The sequence below is a fragment of the Moschus berezovskii genome, chromosome 9 (genome assembly GCF_049115385.1).
Source record: "Moschus berezovskii isolate FMDL1 chromosome 9, NW_MosBer_1.0, whole genome shotgun sequence".
NCBI classification, from domain to species: domain Eukaryota; kingdom Metazoa; phylum Chordata; class Mammalia; order Artiodactyla; family Moschidae; genus Moschus; species Moschus berezovskii.
The window spans coordinates 32311705-32334135 of NC_142468.1; the positions used below are offsets into that span (position 1 = coordinate 32311705).

Consider the following 22431-nt stretch of genomic DNA (forward strand, 5'->3'; position numbering starts at 1 on the left):
ATCAACTGAGCCACCAGAGAAGCCATTTATGTGTGTGTGTGTATGTGTATATATAAATGGGACATCAGTTCAGTTCAGTCGCTCAGTTGTCTCCGACTCTTTGCGACCCCATGAACAACAGCACGCCACGCCTCTCTGTCCATCACCAACTCCCGGAGTCCACCCAAACACATGTCCATTGAGTCAGTGATGCCATCCAATCTTCTCATCCTCTGTCGTCCCCTTCACCTGCCCTCAATCTTTCCCAGCAGCAGGGTCTTTTGAAATGAGTCAGCTCTTCACATCAGGTGACCAAAGTATTAGAGTTTCAGCTTTAGCATCAGTCCTTCCAGTGAACACCCAGGACTGATCTCCTTTAGAATGGACTGGTTGGATCTCCTTGCAGTCCAAGGGACTCTCAAGAGTCTTCTCCAACACCCCAGTTGGAGAAGCATCAATTCTTCAGCGATCAACTTTCCTTATACTCCAACTCTCACATTCATACATGACCACTGGAAAAACCATAGCCTTGACTAGGCAGACCTTTGTGACAAAGTAATGTCTCTGCTTTCTAATATGCTGTCTAGGTTGCTCATAACTTTCCTTACAAGGAGTAAGTATCTTTTAATTTCATGGCTGCAATCACGATCTGCAGTGATTTTGGAGCCCAGAAAAATAAAGTCAGCCACTGTTTCCACTGTTTCCCCATCTATTTGCCATGAAGTGATGGGACCAGATGCCGTGATCTTCGTTTTCTGAATGCTGAGCTTTAAGCCAACTTTTTCACTCTCATCTTTCACTTTTTTTTATCAGGAGGCTCTTTAGTTCTTCTTCATTTTCTGCCATAAGGGTGGTCATCTGCATATCTGAGGTTATTGATATATCTCCTGGCAATCTTGATTCCAGCTTGTGCTTCCTCCAGCCCAGCATTTCTCATGATGTACTTGGCATATAAGTTAAATAAACAAAGTGACAATTCACAGCCTTGTTGTATTCCTTTCCCCATTTTGAACCAGTTATCTGTTCCATGTGAGTTTCTAAGTGTTGCTTCCTGACCTGCATACAGGTTTCTCAAGAGGCAGGTCAGGTAGTCTGGTATTCCCATCTCTTTCAGAATTTTCTACAGCTTATTGTGATCTACTCAGTCAAAGGCTTTGGCATAGTCAATGAACATATATATATATATATATGTCTTTATCTGTATATAGACATATATATATATGTCTTTATCCATATATAGACACATATATGACTTTATATATTTATACATTCATTTGTTGGTGGTAATTTAGGTAGCATCTATGTCTTATGAGTCAAGATTTTTAACTGTATTATTTATTTAATGTATATAGCTTTTTACTTGGCAAGAGAGAGATTAAGGTTGCCAATTCACTGAACCTGAGACAGGGAGATTACTCTGGATGGTGAGAGTAGGCAAAATTTCACAAGGGTTCTTATATGTGAAAGACAGAAGCAGTAAAGTTAGTATCAGAGGGAAATTCAAAGATACTATACTGCTTACTTTGAGGATGGAGGGAGAGGCATGAGCCAAGGAATGCAGACAACCTCCATAAATTTTAAAGGCAAGGAAACAGATTTTCCCCTAGTAATGTGGTCCTGTCAAAACATTGACTACCCCTCATGAGACCCAGTTTGAATTTATGACCTCCAAACTTGTAATCATATATTTGTGCTAATTAAACCACTGAGGCTGAGGTAAATTATCACAGTGGTCATGGGAAACTAGCACACTGTGACTGAAGGAGAGACGATTTATAAAACTAGCCCCTCCCTAGGTTCCAGAGAGAATTATGATGTTGACATGAGATTACTCAAAGGATTCTAAATCACTCCGATTCTAAAGGAGTATTGTCTAAGCACACCATGAAAAACGAAGACAAAGAACAATTTTCAAAAGGTAGGACTGCTTTACGGTATTCTATTTGAGTGGAGGACTTTCTGGGTGGCGCTAGTAGTAAAAGAACACGCCTGCCAATTCAGGAGACATAAAAGACATGGGTTCTATCCTTGGGCTAGGAAGATCCCCTGGAGGAGAACATGGAAACCCAGTCTAGTATTCTTGTTTGGAGAATCCCAAGGACAGAGGAGCCTGGCAGGCCACCGTCAATAGGGGCACACAGAGTCGGACATGACTGAGGCAACTTAGCACGTGCGCACACACATTTGAGTGGAAGCTTAGCCTGACAAGCTCTAGCCTACTCTTGGTGAAGACTTCCTGGGGGGTTGTTTTCTCTAATGGTGTAATAAGTGATTTTTGACATTCAGTTGAGTTCAGTTGCTCAGTCATGTCCAACTCTTTGCCACCCCATGGACAGCAGCAGGTCAGGTTTCCCTATCCATTACCAACTCCCTGAGTTTACTTAAACTCATGTCCATTGAGTTGGTGATGCCATCCAACCATCTCATCTTCTGCTGTCCCCTTCTCCTGCCTTCAATCTTTCCCAGTATCAGGGTCTTTTCAAATGAGTCAGTTCATTGCTGACCTATGTATTGGACTTTCAGCTTCAGCATCAGTCCTTCCAACGAATAATCAGGACTCATTTCCTTTAGGATGGATTGGTTTGACCTCCTTGCAGTATTAAGAGTCTTTTCCAACACCACAGTTCAAAAGCATCAATTATTTGGTGCTCAGCTTCATTATAGTCCAACTCTATAGCTTCCTTACAGTCCATACATGACTACTGGAAAAACCATAGCTTTGACTAGATGGACCTTTGTTGGCAAAGTGATGTCTCTGCTTTTTAATATGCTGGCTAAATTGGTCATAGCTTTTCTTCCAAGGAGCAAGCATTATTTAATTTCATGGCTGCAGTCACCATCTGCAGTGATTTTGGATCCCAATAAATAAAGTCTCTCATTATTTCCATTGTTTCCCCATCTATTTGCCATGAAATGATGGGACCAGATGTCATGATCTTCATTTTCTGAATGTTGAGCTTTAAGCCAACTTTTTCACTCTCCTGTTTCCCTTTCATCAAGAGACTCTTTAGTTCTACGCTTCCTGCCATCAGGGTGTCACCTGCGTATCTGAGGTTATTGATATTTGCCCCGGCAATCTTGATTCCAACTTGTGCTTCATCCAGCCTGGCATTTTGCATGATGTACTCTGCATATACGTTAAATAAGCAGGGTGAAAGTATACAGGCTTGATGTACTCCTGTCCCAATTTGGAACCAGTCTGTTGTTCCATGTCCAGTTCTAACTGCTGCTTCTTGACCTACATACAGATTTTTCAGGAGGCAGGTAAGGTGGTCTGGTATTCCCATCTCTTGAAGAACTTTCCACAGTTTTTTGTGATCCACAGAGCCAAAGGCTTTGGCATAGTCAACAAAACATTGTTTTTCTAGAACTCTCTTGCTTTTTCAATGATCCAGTGGATGTTGGCAATTTGATCTCTTGTTACTCTGCCTTTTCTAAATCCAGCTTGGACATCTGGAAGTTCACAGTTCATGTACTGTTGAGGACTGGCTTGGAGGATTTTGAGCATTACTTTGCTAGCATGTGAGATGAGTGCAATTGTGTGGTAGTTTGAGTATTCTTTGGCATTGCCTTTCTTTGGGATTGGAATGAAAACTGACCTTTCCAATTCCTGCTGAGTTTTCCAAATTTGCTGGCATATTGACTACAGCACTTTCACAGTATCATCTTTTAGGATTTGAAATAACTCCACTGGAATTCCATCACCTCCACTAGCTTTGTTCATCGTGATGCTTCCTAAGGCCCACTTGACTTCGCATTTCAGGACATCTGGCTCTAGGTGAGTGATCAGGCTATTGTGATTTTCTGGATTGTAATAATCTTTTTTGTATAGTTTTTCTGTGTATTCTTGCCATCTCTTCTTAATATCTTCTGCTTCTGCTAGGTCCATACCATTTCTGTCCTTTATCATGTCCATCTTTGCATGAAATGTTCCCTTGGTATCTCTAATTTTCTTGAAGAGATCTCTAGTCTTTCCCATTCTATTGCTTTCCTCTATTTCTTTGCATTGATCACTGAGGAAAGCTTGTCTTACCTCTCCTTGCTATTCTTTGGAACTCTGCATTCAAATGGGTATATCTTTTCTTTTCTCCTTTGCCTTTCACTTCTCTTCTTGTGTCAGCTATTTGTAAGGCCTCTTCAGACACCCATTTTGCCTTTTTGCATTTCTTTTTCTTGGGGATGGTCTTGATCAATGCCTCTCCTGTAGAATGTCACGAACCTCAATCTATAGTTTTTCGGGCACTCTGTCTTTCAGATCTAAACCCTTGAATCTATTTGTCACTTCTACTGTATAATCATAAGGGATTTCATTTAGGTCATACCTGAATGGTCTAGTGGTTTTCCCTACTTTCTTCAATTTAAGTCTGAATTTGGCAATAAAGAGCTCATCATCTGAGTCACAGTCAGCTCCTGATCTTGTTTTTGCTGACTGTGTAGAAATTCTCCATCTTTGACTGCAAAGAATATAATCAATCTGATTTTGGTATCCTTCTGGTGATGTCCATGTGTACAGTCTTCTCCTGTTTTGTTGGAAGAGGGTTTTGCTATGACCAGTGTGTTCTCTTGCTAAAACTCTGTTAGCCTTTGACCTGCTTCATTTTGTACTCCAAGGCCAAATTTGCTTTTTACTCCAGGTATCTCCTGACTTCCTACTTTTGCATTCCAGACCCCTATGATGTAACGGCCATCTTTTTTTGGTGTTAGTTCTAGGTCTTGTAGGTTTTCACAGAACTTCAGCTTCTTCAGCATTACTGGTCAGGGCATCATAGACTTGGACATTACTGAATCCATTTTCATTTCTCATACTCTCATGTTAAACCTTAGAATTAATTTATAATGTAAAATATGAACAAAAATGAATCTGATAGATGGGACTTAGTACAGGTCCCTTTCTCTTGAAATCTAATAATATTCTTTAGTCTAAACATAGACCAGTAAACAGGAACATCATACCAAAATCTGGAAGAAAATTAAAGTTCCCACTTTTATTGTTTTAACATAAGTTGAACTATCTGTGCACACAGAGATTAAATTTACTGTCCTTTGAAGAATATTTATCTCTGTATCCATCATCTATTTCTACACTAGTGCACTGACTATTTTAAAGTATTTACTCCAACTGGTATACTGACTTCAGTATTTAATATTCAAGGAAGTGTTTTTAACTGTTGAGACTATGACATTTTGATAATATAAGGCTACTTTTTAGTTTGTAAACCAAACAATAACAAAATTATCCCAAAATTCTGGGGGCTTATACTATTGAGATCTGATTCAGTTTCTGATGGAAGAGATTGGTAGGGAGGTAGGTTTAATCTGATGGGACTACTAAATGAAAATGAAGGATATTTACAAGGAATTTCTATGAGAAGCAAGACAATCATTTGGTTGAATTGTTTTTAATATTAAGAGCCAGAACTCATTGAGATAATGGTTATCTTTCTATTTAATAGGTAGTTTTTATTCCTTCCTACTGAGTAGCACAGAGAGGAATGGAAAATGAGATTAGAAAAAGAGACCTCTGGGTCAATAATCCACCCAAATCCATCTGGATTGGGCAAACTAAGTAATAATACATATTTTCAAGCATACAACAATTATTTCCCTAAGAACAAGCTGTATTGGACTCATCTGCCTCTAACCGCCTACATATGTGTGATTAAATTGTGGTATTGGAAAAACTCCCCTACCTTACTCTTGTTAACTAACATCCTCAGAAACAGACATTTTCCCATGATTTTTCACAGTCCAGGATATTTCATGTCAGGATAAAACTGGAGTTCCAATTTCATTTTGCTGTGATTATTTTGGGATTGTTTACTTTTGTATATTTGTTTCAATATAAGATTGCTATCTTTCTTTATTGGGAAGAGACCTTTTTAGTTTGTTTGGTTTTGTTTTGTGGATAAGACGTTTTTTATTAAAGCAATCTGACCTCCTGTGTTTCTCATTACACTGGTCTTTAGCTTTTTAATAGAGCCGGTTGCTTCTTAAGCTTCTAGGTATGTACTGTTCATTGGTTTTATATGCTACTGCTTGATGGGAGCAAAGATATTTCAAGCTTTGGAGACAGACATTCAGGAAGAGTTGAAACTTTCCTTTTTGGATGCTGAAACAAATTTAATGGAGACCTATGTCAACATAACTTCAGAAGAACTTGAGAGGTTTTTGCAGGTAAGAGATAAAAGGAGAGTCATAAATTTGCCAGTTGTGTTTAAGAGAGATGTAGATAGAAGATTTTAAAGAAAGCCTTCCTCTGTGTTTTACATAAATAGCTCTAGTTTTCTGTCATCTGGAGATGGAAAAAAAGACAAGCATTTTTAGTAATGAGAGATATAAAGAAAACAGAACAGTATAAGAATGTAAAGGGGGTAAGACCAATACAGATGAGAGGAAAAATTACAGAGCAGATATCACAAGGCTATAGGAACTATATTGACTATGCCAAAGCCTTTGACTGTGTGGATCACAAGAAACTGGAAAATTCTGAAAGAGATGGGAATACCAGACCACCTGACCTGCGTCTTGAGAAACCTGTATGCAGGTCAGGAAGCAACAGTTAGAACTGGACATGAAACAACAGACTGGTTCCAAATAGGAAAAGGAGTACGTCAAGGTTGTATATTGTCACCCTGATTATTTAACTTATATGCAGAGTACATCATGAGGAACACTGGGCTGGAAGAAGCACCAGCTGGAATCAAGATTGCTGGGAGAAATATCAATAACCTCAGATATGCAGATGACACCACCCTTATGGCAGAAAGTGAAGAAGAACTAAAGAGCCTCTTGATGAAAGTGAAAGAGGAGAGTGAAAAACTTGGCTTAAAGCTCAACATTCAGAAAACGAAGATCATGGCATCTGGCCCAATTACTTCATGGCAAATGGATGGGGAAACAGCGGAAAAAGTGGCTGACTTTATTTTTCTGGGCTCCAAGATTACTGAAGATGGTGATTGCAGCCATGAAATTAAAAGACGCTTACTCCTTGAAAGGAAAGTTATGACCAACTTAGATAGAATATTAAAAAGCAGAGGCATTACTTTGTCAACAAACGTCCATCTAGTCAAGGCTATGGTTTTTCCAGTGGTCATGTATGGATGTGAGAGTTGGAGTATAAGGAAAGCTGATCGCCGAAGAATTGATGCTTTTGAACTGTGGTGTTGGAGAAGACTCTTGAGAGTCCCCTGGACTGCAAGGAGATCCAACCAATCCATCCTAAAGGAGATCAGTCCTAGGTGTTCTTTGAAAGGACTGATGCTGAAGCTGAGACTCCAATACTTTGGCCACCTGATGCGAAGAACTGACTCATTTGAAAAGACCCTACTGCTGGGAAAGATTGAGAGCAGGAGGAGAAGGGCACGACAGAGGATGAGATGGTTGGATGGCATCATGGACTCAATGGACATGGGTTTGCGTGGATTCTGGGAGTTGGTGATTTACCAGGAGGCCTGGTGTGCTGCGGTTAATGGGGTTGCAAAGAGTCAGACACTACTGAGCAACTGAACTGACTGATAGGAGCTATATAAGATATGCTGAAATGCTGAAGATCAGGAAAGAAAAACTAGCATTGGACTAACTCTATCACTGATAACAATTATAAAACAAGGCACAAATTACATAGAGAACAGAAAACAGTGGTGTGTAAGCAAAGGAGGCAGTACCCAAAAGGACATGGTCATTTAAAGAAAGCACGTGAGGGACTTCCCTGGTGGTCCAATGGTTGAGACTTCATCTTCCAATACAGAAGGTGTGGGTTCCTTCCCTGGTTGGGGAGCTAAGCTCCTACATGCCTTGTGACTGACAAACCAGAACATGAACAACAGAAACAATACTGTAACAAATTCAATAGAGATTTTAAAATGGTCCACATTAAAAAATTCCTTAAAAAATAAAATAAAGCATGTGAGCTGAGTTCCATGTTTACTTGTCCTTTCCTCTGTGGGCACTCCCCTATTAACCCAGCATGGTGAGGGGCAACGAGCCCTAGCAGAAAGCTGTAATTTTATAGGGTTGAAGCATCAAGAAGTCAGAGCTTGAGGACACTTAACAGTCGTTGGAATTTGAGGAGAAAATCACAAAGAGGAGATATCTTCAGAGTGAGAAAGCCCCCAAATTCTAAATCTGCTATGAATTCCTCTCAAACCATTGGTCCACTTCTAAACTGTGCGTGTTCAGACCAAGACCTCAGAAAAGCAAATGAAAGCAGCATGTGCGATTCTAAAGAACCATGCAGAGACTTTAGCAGGGGTCTGATGCTGGAGAGACAGAAATTAGAATTCAAGGCTCAGCAAGTTAGAGAGATTCAGTAAATGCGCAGGCCCGTTGAGATACCAGAAGTAACACATTTTAGAAGTAACCCTGAAACTAGAGCAAGCCCTAACAAAGTTTGAAAATAACTTTCAGCAAGGCAAGGGTGATCTGCTGGTATTCTATCTGCCTGCCAAATAAAACCCAGAACCATCTATCAGGCAACATCCAGAGTCTCCACAAGTTTTCATGTACAATGGCCAGAATTCAATTAAAAATTAGGAAGTATAATTAAATGTAGAAACAACTGACTGGAAACTAAGTGAAACTACAGTCATTAGAAAGAGACTCATCTATAATTTGATGTGAAGTTGTGATCTAAAGACTTTAAAATGTGTGGTTAATAATTTAAGAAAATCAAGGAAAGGATAGAGGATTTCAGGAAATGTCTGGAATTCTTCAAAGAGCATCAAAACAATAGTAGAGAGATGGAAAACAGATTAGTGGTTACCAGAGGTTAGGAATAGAGGGCAGTGGTGGTACCTGCGACTGAAAACAGGGAGCGTGAGGAAGACCTTTGTGTTCCGTTGACAGAATAGTTCTGAAGGTTGATTGTGGTGGTGACTATGTAAGTCATTATGTGCTTTTTAACAATAGCAGCTTTAATGAGATTTTATACAATTCAGTTATTTAAAGTTTACAATTCAATGGTTTTTAGTATATTCAGAGTTGTGTAAGCATTGTTTTGTGCTATTTTTGCCTGTGCTGTCAGAGTTTTGCAGATTTTATATAGAACACTGAAAGAAAACCAACCTTTCTTCCCTCTTCTCCTATCCTCTTTTTCCCTCTCTCCCTCCTCCTTCCCTTTTTATTTTCTTCTTCCCTTTGCCCCTCCCCAATCCTGCCTCCCTCTTTTCCTCCCTTTCTTCCTTTGATAACTATTATGTATGTCTGTCTAGCTGATGTTTAATGAATGATGTTGAGTTTGAAGTACCTTTGGGATTTTTGTGTGAAAATCTGCATTCATCTCCACGCAGATTGACTCGATTTTTCTTTTGAGCTTTCATAATGTGTGTGTGTATATATATATATATATATATATATAATTTTTTTCAGGTTCTTCTCCCTTATAGATTATTATAGAATGTTGAGTATCATTTCCTGTGCTATACTGTTTCTTTAGCAATCAATATACCTTTTAAATGTCTTTTAGAAATTCTCCACAAATCAGATTTCTCTGTGCTTCTTACTTTTATTTTATTTATTTATTTATTAAAATTTTTTTTTATTGGAGGCTAATTATTTTACAATATTATATTGGTTGGTTTTGCCATACATTGACATGAATCCGCCCTAGGTGTATATGAGTTCCCCCTCCTGAACCCCCCTCCCACCTCCCTCCTCCCTTTATCCTCCCTCTGCGTCATCCCGGCACACCAGCCCCGAGTATCCTGTAACATGTATCGACCCTGAACTGGTGATTTGTTTCACATATGACAACATACATGTTTCAATGCCATTCTCCCAAATCATCCCACCCTCACCCTCTCCCACAGAGTCCCAAAGACTGTTCTATACATCTGTGTCTCTATTGCTATCTCGTATACAGGGTTATCATTTGCATCTTTCTAAATTCCATATATATGCGTTAGTATACTGTATTGGTGTTTTTCTTTCTGGCTTACTTCACTCTGTATAATAGGCTCCAGTTTCATCCATCTCATTAGAACTGATTCAAATGCATTCTTTTTAATGGCTGAGTAATACTCCATTGTGTATATGTACCAAAGCTTTCTTATCCATTCGTCTGCAGATGGACATCTAGGTTGCCTCCATGTCCTGGCTATTATAAACAGTGCTGCAGTGAACATTGGAGTACATGTGTCTCTTTCAATTCTGGTTTCCTTGGTGTGTATGCCCAGGAGTGCGATTGCTGGATCATATGGCAGTTCTATTTCCAATTTTTTGAGGAATCTCCACACTGTTCTCCATAGTGGCTGTACTAGTTTGCATTCCCACCAACAGTGTAAGAGGGTTCCCTTCTCTCCACACCCTCTCCAGCATCTATTGCATGTAGACTTTTGGATAGCAACCATTCTGACTGGTGTGAAATGGTATCTCATTGTGGTTTTGATTTGCATTTCTCTGATTATGAAGGATGCTGAGCATTTTTTCATGTGTTTGTTAGCCATCTTTATGTCTTCTTTGGAGAAATGTCTGTTTAGTTCTTTGGCCCAGTTTTTGATTGGGTCATTTATTTTTCTGGAATTGAGCTGCAGGAGCTGCTTGTATATTTTGGAGATTAATCCTTTATCAGTTGCTTCATTTGCTGTTATTTTCTCCCATTCTGAAGGCTGTCTTTTCACCTTGCTTAGAGTTTCCTTTGCTGTGCAGAAGCTTTTGATTTTAATTAGGTCCCATTTGTTTATTTTTGCTTTTATTTCCAATATTCTGGGAGGTGGGTCTTGGAGGATCCTGCTGTGATTTATGTCAGAGAGTGTTTTGCCTATGTTCTCCTCTAGGAGTTTTATAGTATCCGGTCTTACATTTAGCTCTCTAATCTGTTTTGAGTTTATTTTGGTGTATGGTGTTAGGAAGTGTTCTAGTTTCATTCTTTTACAAGTGGCTGACCAATTTTCCCAGCACCACTTGTTAAAGAGACTGTCTTTTCTCCATTTTATATTCTTGCCTCCTTTGTCAAAGATAAGGTGTCCATAGGCGCGTGGATTTATCTCTGGGCTTTCTATTTTGTTCCATTGATCTATATTTCTGTCTTTATGCCAGTACCATACTGTCTTGATGACTGTGGCTTTGTAGTAGAGCCTGAAATCTGAAAGGTTAATTCCCCCAGTTCCATTCTTCTTCCTCAAGATTGCTTTGGCTATTCGAGGCTTTTTGTATTTCCATACAAACTGTGAGATTATATGTTCTAGTTTTGTGAAAAATATCGTTGGTAGCTTGATAGGGATTGCATTGAATGTATAAATTACTTTGGGTAGTATATTCATTTTTACAATATTTATTCTTCCAATCCACGAACACGGTATATTTCTCCATCTATTAGTGTCCTCTTTGATTACTTTCACTAGTGTTTTATAGTTTTCTATGTACAAGTCTTTTGTGTCCTTAGATAGATATATTCCTAAGTATTTAATTCTTTTGCAACAGTGAATGGAATAGTTTCCTTAATTTCTCTTTCTATTTTCTCATTATTAGTGTATAGGAATGCAAGGGATTTCTGTGTGTTGATTTTATATCCTGCAACTTTACTGTAATCATTGATTAGCTCTAGTAGTTTTCTGGTAGAGTCTTTAGGGTTTTCTGTGTAGAGGATCATGTCATCAGTGAACAGTGAAAGTTTTACTTCTTCTTTCCCAATTTGTATTCCTTTTATGTCTTTTTATGCTCTGATTGCTGTAGCCAAAGCTTCCAGAACTATGTTGAATAGTAGTGGTGAGAGTGGGCACCCTTGTCTTGTTACTGACATTAGGGGAAATGCTTTCAGTTTTTCACCATTGAGGATAATGTTTGCTGTGGGTTTGTCATATATAGCTTTTATTATGTTGAGGTATGTCCCTTCTATTCCCACTTTCTAGAGGGTTTTTATCATAAATGGATGTTGAATTTTGTCGAAGGCTTTCTCTGCATCTATTGAGATAATCATATGATTTTTATTTTTCAGTTTGTTAATGTGGTGTATTACATTGATTGATTTGCGGATATTGAAGAATCCTTACATTCCTGGGATAAAGCCCACTTGGTCATGATGTATGATCTTCTTAATGTGTTGTTGGATTCTGATTGCTAGAATTTTGTTAAGGATTTTTGCATCTATGTTCATCAGTGATATTGGCCTGTAGTTTTCTTTTTTGTGGGGTCTTTACCAGGTTTTGGGATTAGGGTGATGGTGACCTCATAGAATGAGTTTGGAAGTTTTCCTTCCTCAGCAATTTTCTGGAAGAGTTTGAGTAGAATAGGTGTTAGCTCTTCTCTAAATTTTTGATAGAATTCAGCTGTGAAGCCGTCTGGACCTGGGCTTTTGTTTGCTGGAAGATTTCTGATTACGGCCTCTATTTCCGTGCTTGTGATGGGTCTGTTCAGATTTTCTATTTCTTCCTGGTTCAGTTTTGGAAAGTTGCACTTTTCTAGGAATTTGTCCATTTCTTCCAGGTTATTCATTTTATTGCCATATAATTGCTGATAGTATTCTCTACTAATCCTTTGTATTTCCTTGTTGTCGGTTGTGATCTCTCCATTTTCATTTCTAATTTTATTGATTTGGTTCTTCTCCCTTTGTTTCTTGATGAGTCTGGCTAGTGGTTTGTCAATTTTATTTACCTTCTCAAAGAACCAACTTTTGGCTTTGTTGATTTTTGCTATGGTCTCTTTTGTTTCTTTTGCATTTATCTCTGCCCTAATTTTTATGATTTCTTTCCTTCTACTGACCCTGGGGTTCTTCATTTCTTCCTTTTCTAGTTGCTTTAGATGTAGAGTTAGGTTATTTAGTTGACTTTTTTCTTGTTTCTTGAGGTGTGCCTGTATTGCTATGAACTTCCCCCTTAGCACTGCTTTTACAGTGTCCCAGAGGTTTTTGGTTGTTGTGTTTTCATTTTCACTCATTTCTATGCATATTTTGATTTCTCTTTTGATTTCTTCTATGATTTGTTCATTATTCAGCAGCAAGTTGTTCAGCCTCCATATGCTTCTTACTTTTAAATGTTATGTTTCATTATTTTGTTTTGTATAATTTTGTTGCTGTTGTTCAGTCGCTCAGTCATGTCCAAGTCCTTGCGACCCCATGGACTGCAGCACACCAGTGTATAATTTTAGTGTTATTTTAATGGAATTTTAGGTGAACAGGCAAGAATAAAGAGCCCATTCCAATACTTGAATTCACAGATAGCCCTAATGTGGTCTTTATGACTTTCTTTGTATGTGTATGTGTGTTAGTCTCTCAGTCGTGTCTGACTCTTTGCGACCCCATGGACTCTAGCCCACCAGGCTCCTCTGTTCATGATGATTTTCCAGGCAAAAGTTCTGGAGTGCATTGCCATTTCCTTCTCCAGGGGATCTTCCTGACGCAGGGATTGAACCCAGGTCTCCTGCATTTCAGGAAGATTCCTTACCATATAAGCCACAAGGGAAGATATATACTGTGTACAAATTATTATGGTGCCTGCCTAAATTTCTGAAATAATCAGAAATCCATACATTCCTCCCTATACATTCACTCAAGGACCTGGCCATAATTAAAATTTGACAATCTGTCCTTACCTGACAACCATTTGCCATGGTCGATTGCTTTCTCCCTCTTGGTAACTTTCTTCACATGCAAGATCTCACATTGTAATTCTGATTTTTCACCTATTTTTATTAGTTGTTCCTAGTTGTCTTTGCTGGTTCCTTTGAAGAACTCCTGGGCTCAGTCCTCAAACCTTTCCTGTTTTCTATTTCAACTCTTTTCCTTTAAATTCCAGTAACTCCTAATTTATATTTTCAGCTTAGGCCTTTCTCACAAACTCCATATTGTATAACCATTTGCCTATTTGAAATATATATATACACACAAGGTGACAGGATAGAAGGATGTGCGCTCATCTTCTCCTGTGAGCACTCCAAACTTACAACACGCCACTGAACAACCATCGAAAGGAGAATGTTGGATCCCACCAAAAAAAAATACCCCACGTCCAAGGGCAAAGGAGAAGCCTCATCAAGATGGTAGGAGGGGTGAAATCACATTTAGCATCAAACCCCATACCCTCCAGAGATGCTTGAAGGGCTCAAACAAAACCTTGTGTGTACCAGGACCCAGAGACCCCACAGAGACTGAGCCAGACCTGCCTTTGCATGTTTGAGTGTCTCCTGTGGAGGTACAGGTCAGCAGTGGCCTGCCGCAGGGAAAGGTCAGGTCATACATTTCATCAAATTAATGCTTGTCTTTTCTGTTTGAACTTGTAGATGCTGAGTTTGTGTATAAAACATGGAATAATCCCCGTAAGAAATGGAGCTCTTTATTTTAGCTGGGATTTTAGGAATTCTTTTTCATTTGTGACATCCACGTTAACCACAATAGGTGAGTAAAGTGCTTTATTTTTAGTTTAATTTAGTCTTATTTTTTACATTTAGAAGGTCAGTAATTTAAATTTTTATCATAGCATGGAACTTTGTCTACATGAGTCATAACCCTTCAGTCTGCAAATTCAGAGCCTGCTTTTATTTTTAAGATGATGTTTCATCAGTACACGTAGCTTCCCCTTTATTTTCTATCTTTAAATCATTTGTCCCTTCCATAACAAGTTCTATGATCCCATTCTCTTTAATGGGTGGTCTTGGCAATGGCATTTCCTCCTAGTCTTCCAACACTACTGGTGAGATAAAAAACAAAGCCAGATCCAGCCAGATTTTCCAGGATTTCTGATAAACTATGATATCCACAGTTTCTCTGGAATTCAGCTATACTGCAGGTAGAGAACTTTGTAACTTAAAAACAAAAAGTTACAAAGTCAGCCTAAATTTCTACTGAAATTTAGACAATTCTAAGAAAGGACTGCATAGAACATGAGGAATGCTGGGCTGGAAGAAGCACAAGCTGGAATCAAGATTGCCGGGAGAAATATCAATAACCTCAGATATGCAGATGACACCACCCTTATGGCAGAAAGTGAAGAGGAACTCAAAAGCCTCCTGATGAAAGTGAAAGAGGAGAGTGAAAAGGTTGGCTTGAAGCTCAACATTCAGAGAATGAAGATCATGGCATCTGGTCCCATCACTTCATGGGAAATAGATGGAAAAACAGTGGAAACAGTGTCAGACTTTATTTTTTTGGGCTCCAAAATCACTGCAGATGGTGATTGTAGCCATGAAATTAGAAGACGCTTACTCCTTGGAAGGAAAGTTATGACCAACCTTGATAGTATATTAAAAAGCAGAGACATTACTTTGCCAACAAAGGTCCGTCTAGTCAAGGCTATGGTTTTTCCAGCGGTCATGTATGGATGTGAGAGTTGGACTGTGAAGAAAGCTGATCGCCGAAGAATTGATGCTTTTGAACTGCGGTGCTGGAGAAGACTCTTGAGAGTCCCTTGGACTGCAAGGAGATCCAACCAGTCTATTCTAAGGGAGATCAATCCTGGGTGTTCATTGGAAGGACTGATGCTAAAGCTGAAACTCCAATACTTTGGCCACCTCATGTGACGAGTTGACTCACTGGAAAAGACTCTGATGCTGGGAGGGATTGGGGGCGGGAGGAGAAGGGGACGACAGAGAATGAGATGGCTAGATGGCATCACTGACTCGATGGACATGAGTTTGAGTGAGCTCCGGGAGTTGGTGATGGACAGGGAGGCCTGGCTGCTGTGATTCATGGGGTCGCAAAGAGTCGGACACGACTGAGCGACTGAACTGAACTGATGAGGTCAGAATGTTGGGACTGGATGTTACCATGACCCCTGGTTTCTGTCCTGAGGGGAAAATCCATACTTCTCATTTTTCTGGTCATTTCCTTAGGAAAAATTCCTGGATGTAAAATGACTGCATAATATGCTTTCTCTTAAAAGCTGTGTGTGCTGCTGGGAGTATCTCATAAGAAAATATCAACAACAAAACATCAAAAGTGCATCAGAAATAATACTGAGCAGATATTAAATTTGTCTCTTATCATCCATCAGGTTATGGGTCAATTGCGCCCAGAACTCCTATGGGCCAGATGTTCTGTGTCTTCTATGCTTTATTGGGGATCCCTCTAACTATCATATTCCTGCAATCTGTGAGTAATGTATTATTACAACCACTTTCAGAATTTGAGAAATATCTTCAGAATATGGAAATGAAAGAGGTAAAGTCTACCAAATGATTTTTTTACATATACTTAGGTTCATAACCTTAAGTAGAATAAACACACAACACATTACATTCTTGTTAAACACATGCTAAAATTATATACAAACACACACAAATATATATGTAGTTATACATCTGGTATGTGCTTGCTCTATTTTTTTATGGAATTCCTAGGTCAGTAAATGGTATTCAGACCAATATAACTATATAGTGTTTTATTTTTCTTCAGAAAAAAGGAGTAACATTTCAAGGAACATTGTAGAATAATGTAGTATAAATGCAACTTCACAACCATAATCTTATTTGATTCCCTAAACCACCTACTGAAGTAAGTATGGTATAAAACCTAACATCTGAGTTTTCTAGAGAAAAGTATCAACTTAAATTTTTCTGATATTAGGTTCTGAGCTCTTTTCTAGGAATTAATATTACTTTATTTAAATTTAATTTAATGTTAATTTATTTATAAGGGCTTTAGTTTATTTGTTTATATGTTATATAAACCAATATGCCAAAAATTAAAGGAGGCTGTTTGGAAAACTGTTGGTCAAATTTGTGTTGAGTTGGGGCATATAAGACACAGAGAAATGACATGGATGCATAGTCCATTCCTGATATCCCATGTGTCCCAGAAAAAGAGATGCTGAGAGGATAAGGACAGGTAAATTGTTTGCTCTTATTGCCTTGAGGAATTCCTGTGACCTAGGCTGCACTTTAGCAGTGATCCCTAACACCTAACTTACCCAATTTAAGGAGACAACTCAGGCAGTTGTTTTTTCTCTTCCTCTTGGGACTCACATCCACTGGCTTAAGAGTAATAACTAAAAGGTCAGTTTGTTGTCTAAATAGGCCTGGTCAAAGACAGCTACCCCAGGCCTTCTTAGCAAAGAGCAGTGCCAGGAAGAGCCAGCCCTGGCTGGTGTTTCTCCCACTAGATTCAAGGAAGTGGAGTCCAGAGAAAGAAACTCCTGGAAAATCATTCAACCACCTATCCCAGAGTGGCGGTCATGACTATTCTTGGACTTGACCCCTTCCTACCAGTAATTCTTTCTTGGAGGTGAATTCTGGGAGAAATGGACAAAGAGGCAAGAGCTTTGAGCATTCCATAGGGACCAAAAATCTTATGTGGAATAGTTCAACCAGAGAAGTTTCTTTCCCCTTCAAGGAAGAAGATCAGACAGCATCTGGAAAGATTTTGCCCATTTTCTTTTTCCTGGAGCCATGTTATCAATCCTTGGAATTATATCTGATATCAAGGATTTGGCCATTTCAGAGATTTGAGATCGCTTGAAAATTGCTTTTCAAAACCTTCATAGAGCCAAAGTTGGACCTTGTTATATGCTTACAGACATGTCTAAACAAACTCATCAGACAGTCACTCAAATGCACCAAATAACAGATAAAGTTTTATCAGTGATATAGAATGCTCTGAGCTTATTATCACCGTACGAAGTTAAACAAAAGGAGCTATTAACAGTAATTCCACAGAAAATGAAACTTTCAATATCAATCTCCCCCTTTTCTGAAAGCTCTTTAAATGGTTCCAAAATACACATTAAAAGTCAGCTATCTCCACTTTCCTCTAATTCTGCTGTATTCTGCTATGGGTACCTTACACAGGTGAGAGTATCTCCAAAGTTGATAACAAGTGTCTGTTTCCAAATTTTTGGAGAAACAAGACACGTAAAAATTTTATAACATCAGCTTTATATCCTACCAAATTTAGAAAGTACTACAAATCCCACAATTTATAAAATTAGTGTAATCATTGCACTAAGCATATAATATGTGTTAAAATTTAAGGAAGTATTTACAAGGTGTTCCAGGAACATAATAAAAATAAGCAAATTTCTTAGCACAGGGTCTGTCCAGTATGAGGTACTCTATAAGTAAAAGTTTAAAATATATTATTTCTAATATTGTTTTACTTGTCTGTCTCTCTCCTCTCCCTCCCAAAACTATAATCTCTGTGTGTACCAACTGTCTAATTTTTACCTTGTGTCTTGAGTATCTCCCATAGTACTAATAGGAAACACTCAAAAATGGCTTGTTGAATGAATTTTAATTATACCATAAAAGACATTTAATAAATTAATATGATGTAGAACTATAAACAGATTATCCAGTTTTCAGATGGGAAAATGTTTTCTCTAACAATTTAAGGTGTTGGAATGTTTCTTATCAGAATAAGATTATTTTATTTGCTTAGAAAACTTAAAGTCCTGAGCTTCCGTTTGGTGATTGTCCATCCTACACTCTTGCAGAGCCATTTTGCAGTAAGGACCCAGAGCTAGAGGTGAGAGTAAGCAGGTTGCAAAGCAAAAGAACATTTTGGTCTAAGACCTAAGGAGGGCAGGAAGACAGGGATTGTTTTACATTAAAGTCACAAAAAGCGCAATGCATGAAGAGAGAAAACAGAAGAGATAAAAGATTAGCAACAGAGAATCATTAGAAAGATGATGGTTCAGTTGATGGAGCTGGGATGTACTTCTAGATGCAAAGGAACCCTGCAAGTCAGAGTACAGTAGAACATACTGGGTTAGGAAAGCATTTGTAAGAGGAAATAGTAATTGAATCGACTATAGCTCTCTGATTGCTATTAGGTTGATGTACTTCCTTCCTTCCTCCCTTCCACCCTCTTCTCCCTTCCACCCCTCACTTCTTCTTTCTTTCTTAATTTGTTTTCCTTCTTTTCTTTAGGCACAAATTAGAACTTGTGAGGTCCTCTTTTTCTTGGTAACTGGACTTTCCTTTTTCATCCTGCTACCACCATTACTTTTCATGCAAATGGAGGGCTGGACTTACAAGGAAGGATTATATTTTGCATTCATCTCTTTAAGTACCATTGGCTTTGGTGACTACATAATAGGTAAGTCAATTGATATTAATCTTAGAATTGTATTATCATTCATAGCCACAGAATCAATAAAGTTTGAAGTAAATGTATAACCAGAAAGATAGCGTATATCTTACAGGAGTTAGAGGCCAAAGATGTTTTAAAATTTTCAACCACCTGACAATCCACAAAAAAGTCCCAAATAATTGCTTTCCATCAAACTTTCTCCTTTGTTTGGGCCACAAAGTACACTAATTATGGGAAAATGGAACAGAAGAATTCTTACAAAGTATGTTACCACTTACACAAGCATTTAAAGCTCATGTGTGATGGAAAGAGTATGTAACATGCGTTTAGTATATTTTCCAGTAGGTAACTTCACTTTCAAATTGCATACGGAAGAAACAAAGACCCTCCCAGACACTAAGTAATCACATACATACCTAAATTTCAACTGTAAAATATCCAAGAAGTCTTTTGTATGAAGGCTTATTCTATATGGCCTTTTTGTGTTTGTAACTTCCTTAAAGGAGCAAAGCAAATCTTCAGGCTATGTATTTTGGGAAACGTTTCCAGTGTTCTTGGCTCACTTCTGCCCCAAATTAGCATCTTCATATCAGGCATCATTCTTATTATTAACATATTTTTTAAACTTAGCCCAAAGAACACAGGTATAGTACCCCATTATGCATGTATGTGGGGCTTTCCCAGTGGCTCGGCAGTAAAGAATCTGCCTGCAATGCAGGAGTCGCAAGAGATGTGGATTCAAACCCTGGGTTGGGAAGATTCCCTGGAGAAGAGAAAGGCTACCCACTCCAGTATTCTTGCCTGGAAAATTCCATGGACAGGGGACCCTGGTGGGCTGCAGTTCATGGAGTCACAAAGAGTCAGACCCAACTGAGCAAATAACATAAGGAGAAAGATAAATTTAGCAGTCACTGAGGGAAAAATAACTAATAGTTCAGGAAGAATACTTATAAATCTTTCAGCTCTAATGTTTACCTATTTCTGATTAAGTTACCAAAAAGAACATGTGTAGACATTTGGGGTTTTGTTTTTTAATCACTAGGTCACAGAAGTGAAATAAACCATAGGAGTCACTTTATTTAGAAAGGCAATACTGAAAAAGATATGTGTGGTATATATGGTATTGGATCAGAAATAGAAGCAATTGTGCTGAAGAATGCATTGTGCTGGCCCTCCTATATTGCCAGTATTTTGGAAAAATTTGGAATGATGGGGAGTGGGAGAATTATTTGGCTGAGTGATCTTTTTTGAGGGGTTGGCACATTTGGATCCCGGTCCATCCTGCGAACCCACCCTGCCATTTAAGGAATGAATAATTTCACTTTGGGTCTGCAATTCCCCATCTCCTCTGACAGGTCTGCCATGCCCATATACAGCCAGCTCAGGTATGGAAGATGCCACATCTCTCCGCTCACTTATGAAAAGTTTATTCCTCTCTAGAATTTAGCTAATCAAGGTTTCTTGCAGCCATTGCTTTTCTCTGGGACCACTGAAAATGATTTTCATTTTGTTCTCTTTTTCACTATGGAACAGGAAAACTTTTGTATCCTCTCATTTCCTAGCTGGGTGGCTTCTCTGGTAGCTCACTGGTAAAGAATTCACCTACTAATGCAGGAGATGTGGATTCAATCCCTGGGTCATGAAGATTCCCTGGAGGAGGAAATGGCAACCCACTCCAGTATTCTTGACTGGGAAATTACATGGATACCTGGAGGGCTACAGTTCATGGGGTCATGGACTCTTTTATGATGAAGAGTCGGACATGATTTAGCAACTAAACAATAATTACCTAGCTGGAATGGGGACTTCATAGATGTTCTAGTATAAATTTGGGGAAGTTGGGTAAGAGGCTCCAATTAATGGGCCATTAAGCTGGAAAACAAAGTCTTTTCAACATTCATCTTGGTCAGTGAAATTATGCTGTCTTTCATAAAGTTAAGTTTGCTAAATGTATGCCACAGGTTTACATTTTATTCTTTTCCTCATCCTAAAATAATCTTAAGTGCAGTTAAAATGTGTTCTTTTGCTCAATAGCCATACTTTATCATGTTCTCCTTGGCATTGAAAGACATATTTTCTTCATTAGCAAAACCCAGAATGCCACCAAAGTTCATATGATTATTTACATTTTGATATAAAATATTAATTTAAAGGATATTGAGAAAAAAATAGCACAGAGATTAGGGACATACTGCCAATGTTTATTGAGGCTCAATATAGTGTGAGATGCTGGGAATGATTGAAGGCAGGAGGAGAAGGGGACGACAGAGGATGAGATGGTTGGATGGCATCACAAACTCAATGAACATGAGTTTGAGTAAACTCCAGGAGTTGGTGATGGACAGGGAGGCCTGGCGTGTTGCTGTCCATGGTGTTGCAAAGAGCCAGACATGACTGATAGTGTGAGATGGTTGTTGGGATTATGCATATTCTTTCTTTGTGCTTCTAATTATTTCAAGTTGATTTTCACAATAAAAAGTTACAAAATATCTGGCATATTTGTAGCAATAAAGAATAAACCAATGGCAGAGTAGGAATATATATTTGTGGGTAATACATTAAACAAAATTTGAGTTTCTAAAAGTTTTTTTTATATCTTATGCTTATTTTTAGAAATTTCCTACAGCGAATAAAAGAAATGATCCGATTAACATACATGTATCCCAAACTCATATGCACATCTATATCTGTATTCTAATCCATCCTATAACATGTTCAGAATTCAGCTTAATATATTTCCACACTTTTCAAACCATACACAGAAGTAGAGCATTTTTTAACCTTCATTAATAGATATGTTACAAAACATTTACTGTAAATTTAAATGTGTAACTATAATTCCATATTCTGTTGAATATGATATTCATTTCAGAAATTCTACTTTTTAGTTTCCAGTTGGTCTTTAAAAATTGGTGGTTAGAATTTAAAAGTTGACTTTCTATGGGTTTACACTACTGTGATACAGTTTACAAGGGGAAGATTGGAAGCAAAAGTTGTGCTCGAATAATTAAATGTGATTTCCTTTTGCCTTTAGGTGTAAATCCTTCTAAGAATTATTCAAATATTTACGTGGCAATAGTAACACTTTGGTGTACCTTTGGTCTTACTTGGATGGCTCTTTTTTTTGATTTGGTTTCAAAAACTTTGGAAAAAACTAAAATAAAACTTACTTGCAATACGTTATGGCAAAGAGAAAGAAGGCCTTCTGGGAAAAGATTGTATTTCTGGCCTTCTCTGCGAAGATAATCAAAGAGTATCTCAATTTTTTTTTTTTTTTAAAATAGTGGGACAAGGTGATGAAAGAGAATAAACATTTTTTCCCATTAACCTGACATCTGGATCACATTCACAGTGAAGCTTTGTAATTTATATTTTATTTTGAATTGTATTAAATAACCAATTGAAAACACAAAATTTTAACTGTTCTTATTGAACCTTTCATTTCAAAGGCTTTCATTATGCAACATTTGATATATACAAAATGACTTACACAATCA

The 22431-nt window shown here is 38.1% G+C and overlaps 1 protein-coding gene across 1 annotated transcript; it reads left to right on the forward strand.

Annotated features, from left to right (window-relative positions):
• The first annotated feature begins 1863 nt into the window (after window positions 1–1863).
• Window positions 1864–22180, forward strand: LOC148776427 (potassium channel, subfamily K, member 16-like). Its single transcript, XM_088840289.1, has 6 exons — window positions 1864–1897; window positions 5975–6153; window positions 14191–14305; window positions 15900–16066; window positions 18772–18940; window positions 21969–22180. The coding sequence occupies exons 1-6, from the start codon at window positions 1864–1866 to the stop codon at window positions 22178–22180; spliced, it is 876 nt and encodes a 291-aa protein (XP_088696415.1).
• The last annotated feature ends 251 nt before the right edge of the window (window positions 22181–22431 follow it).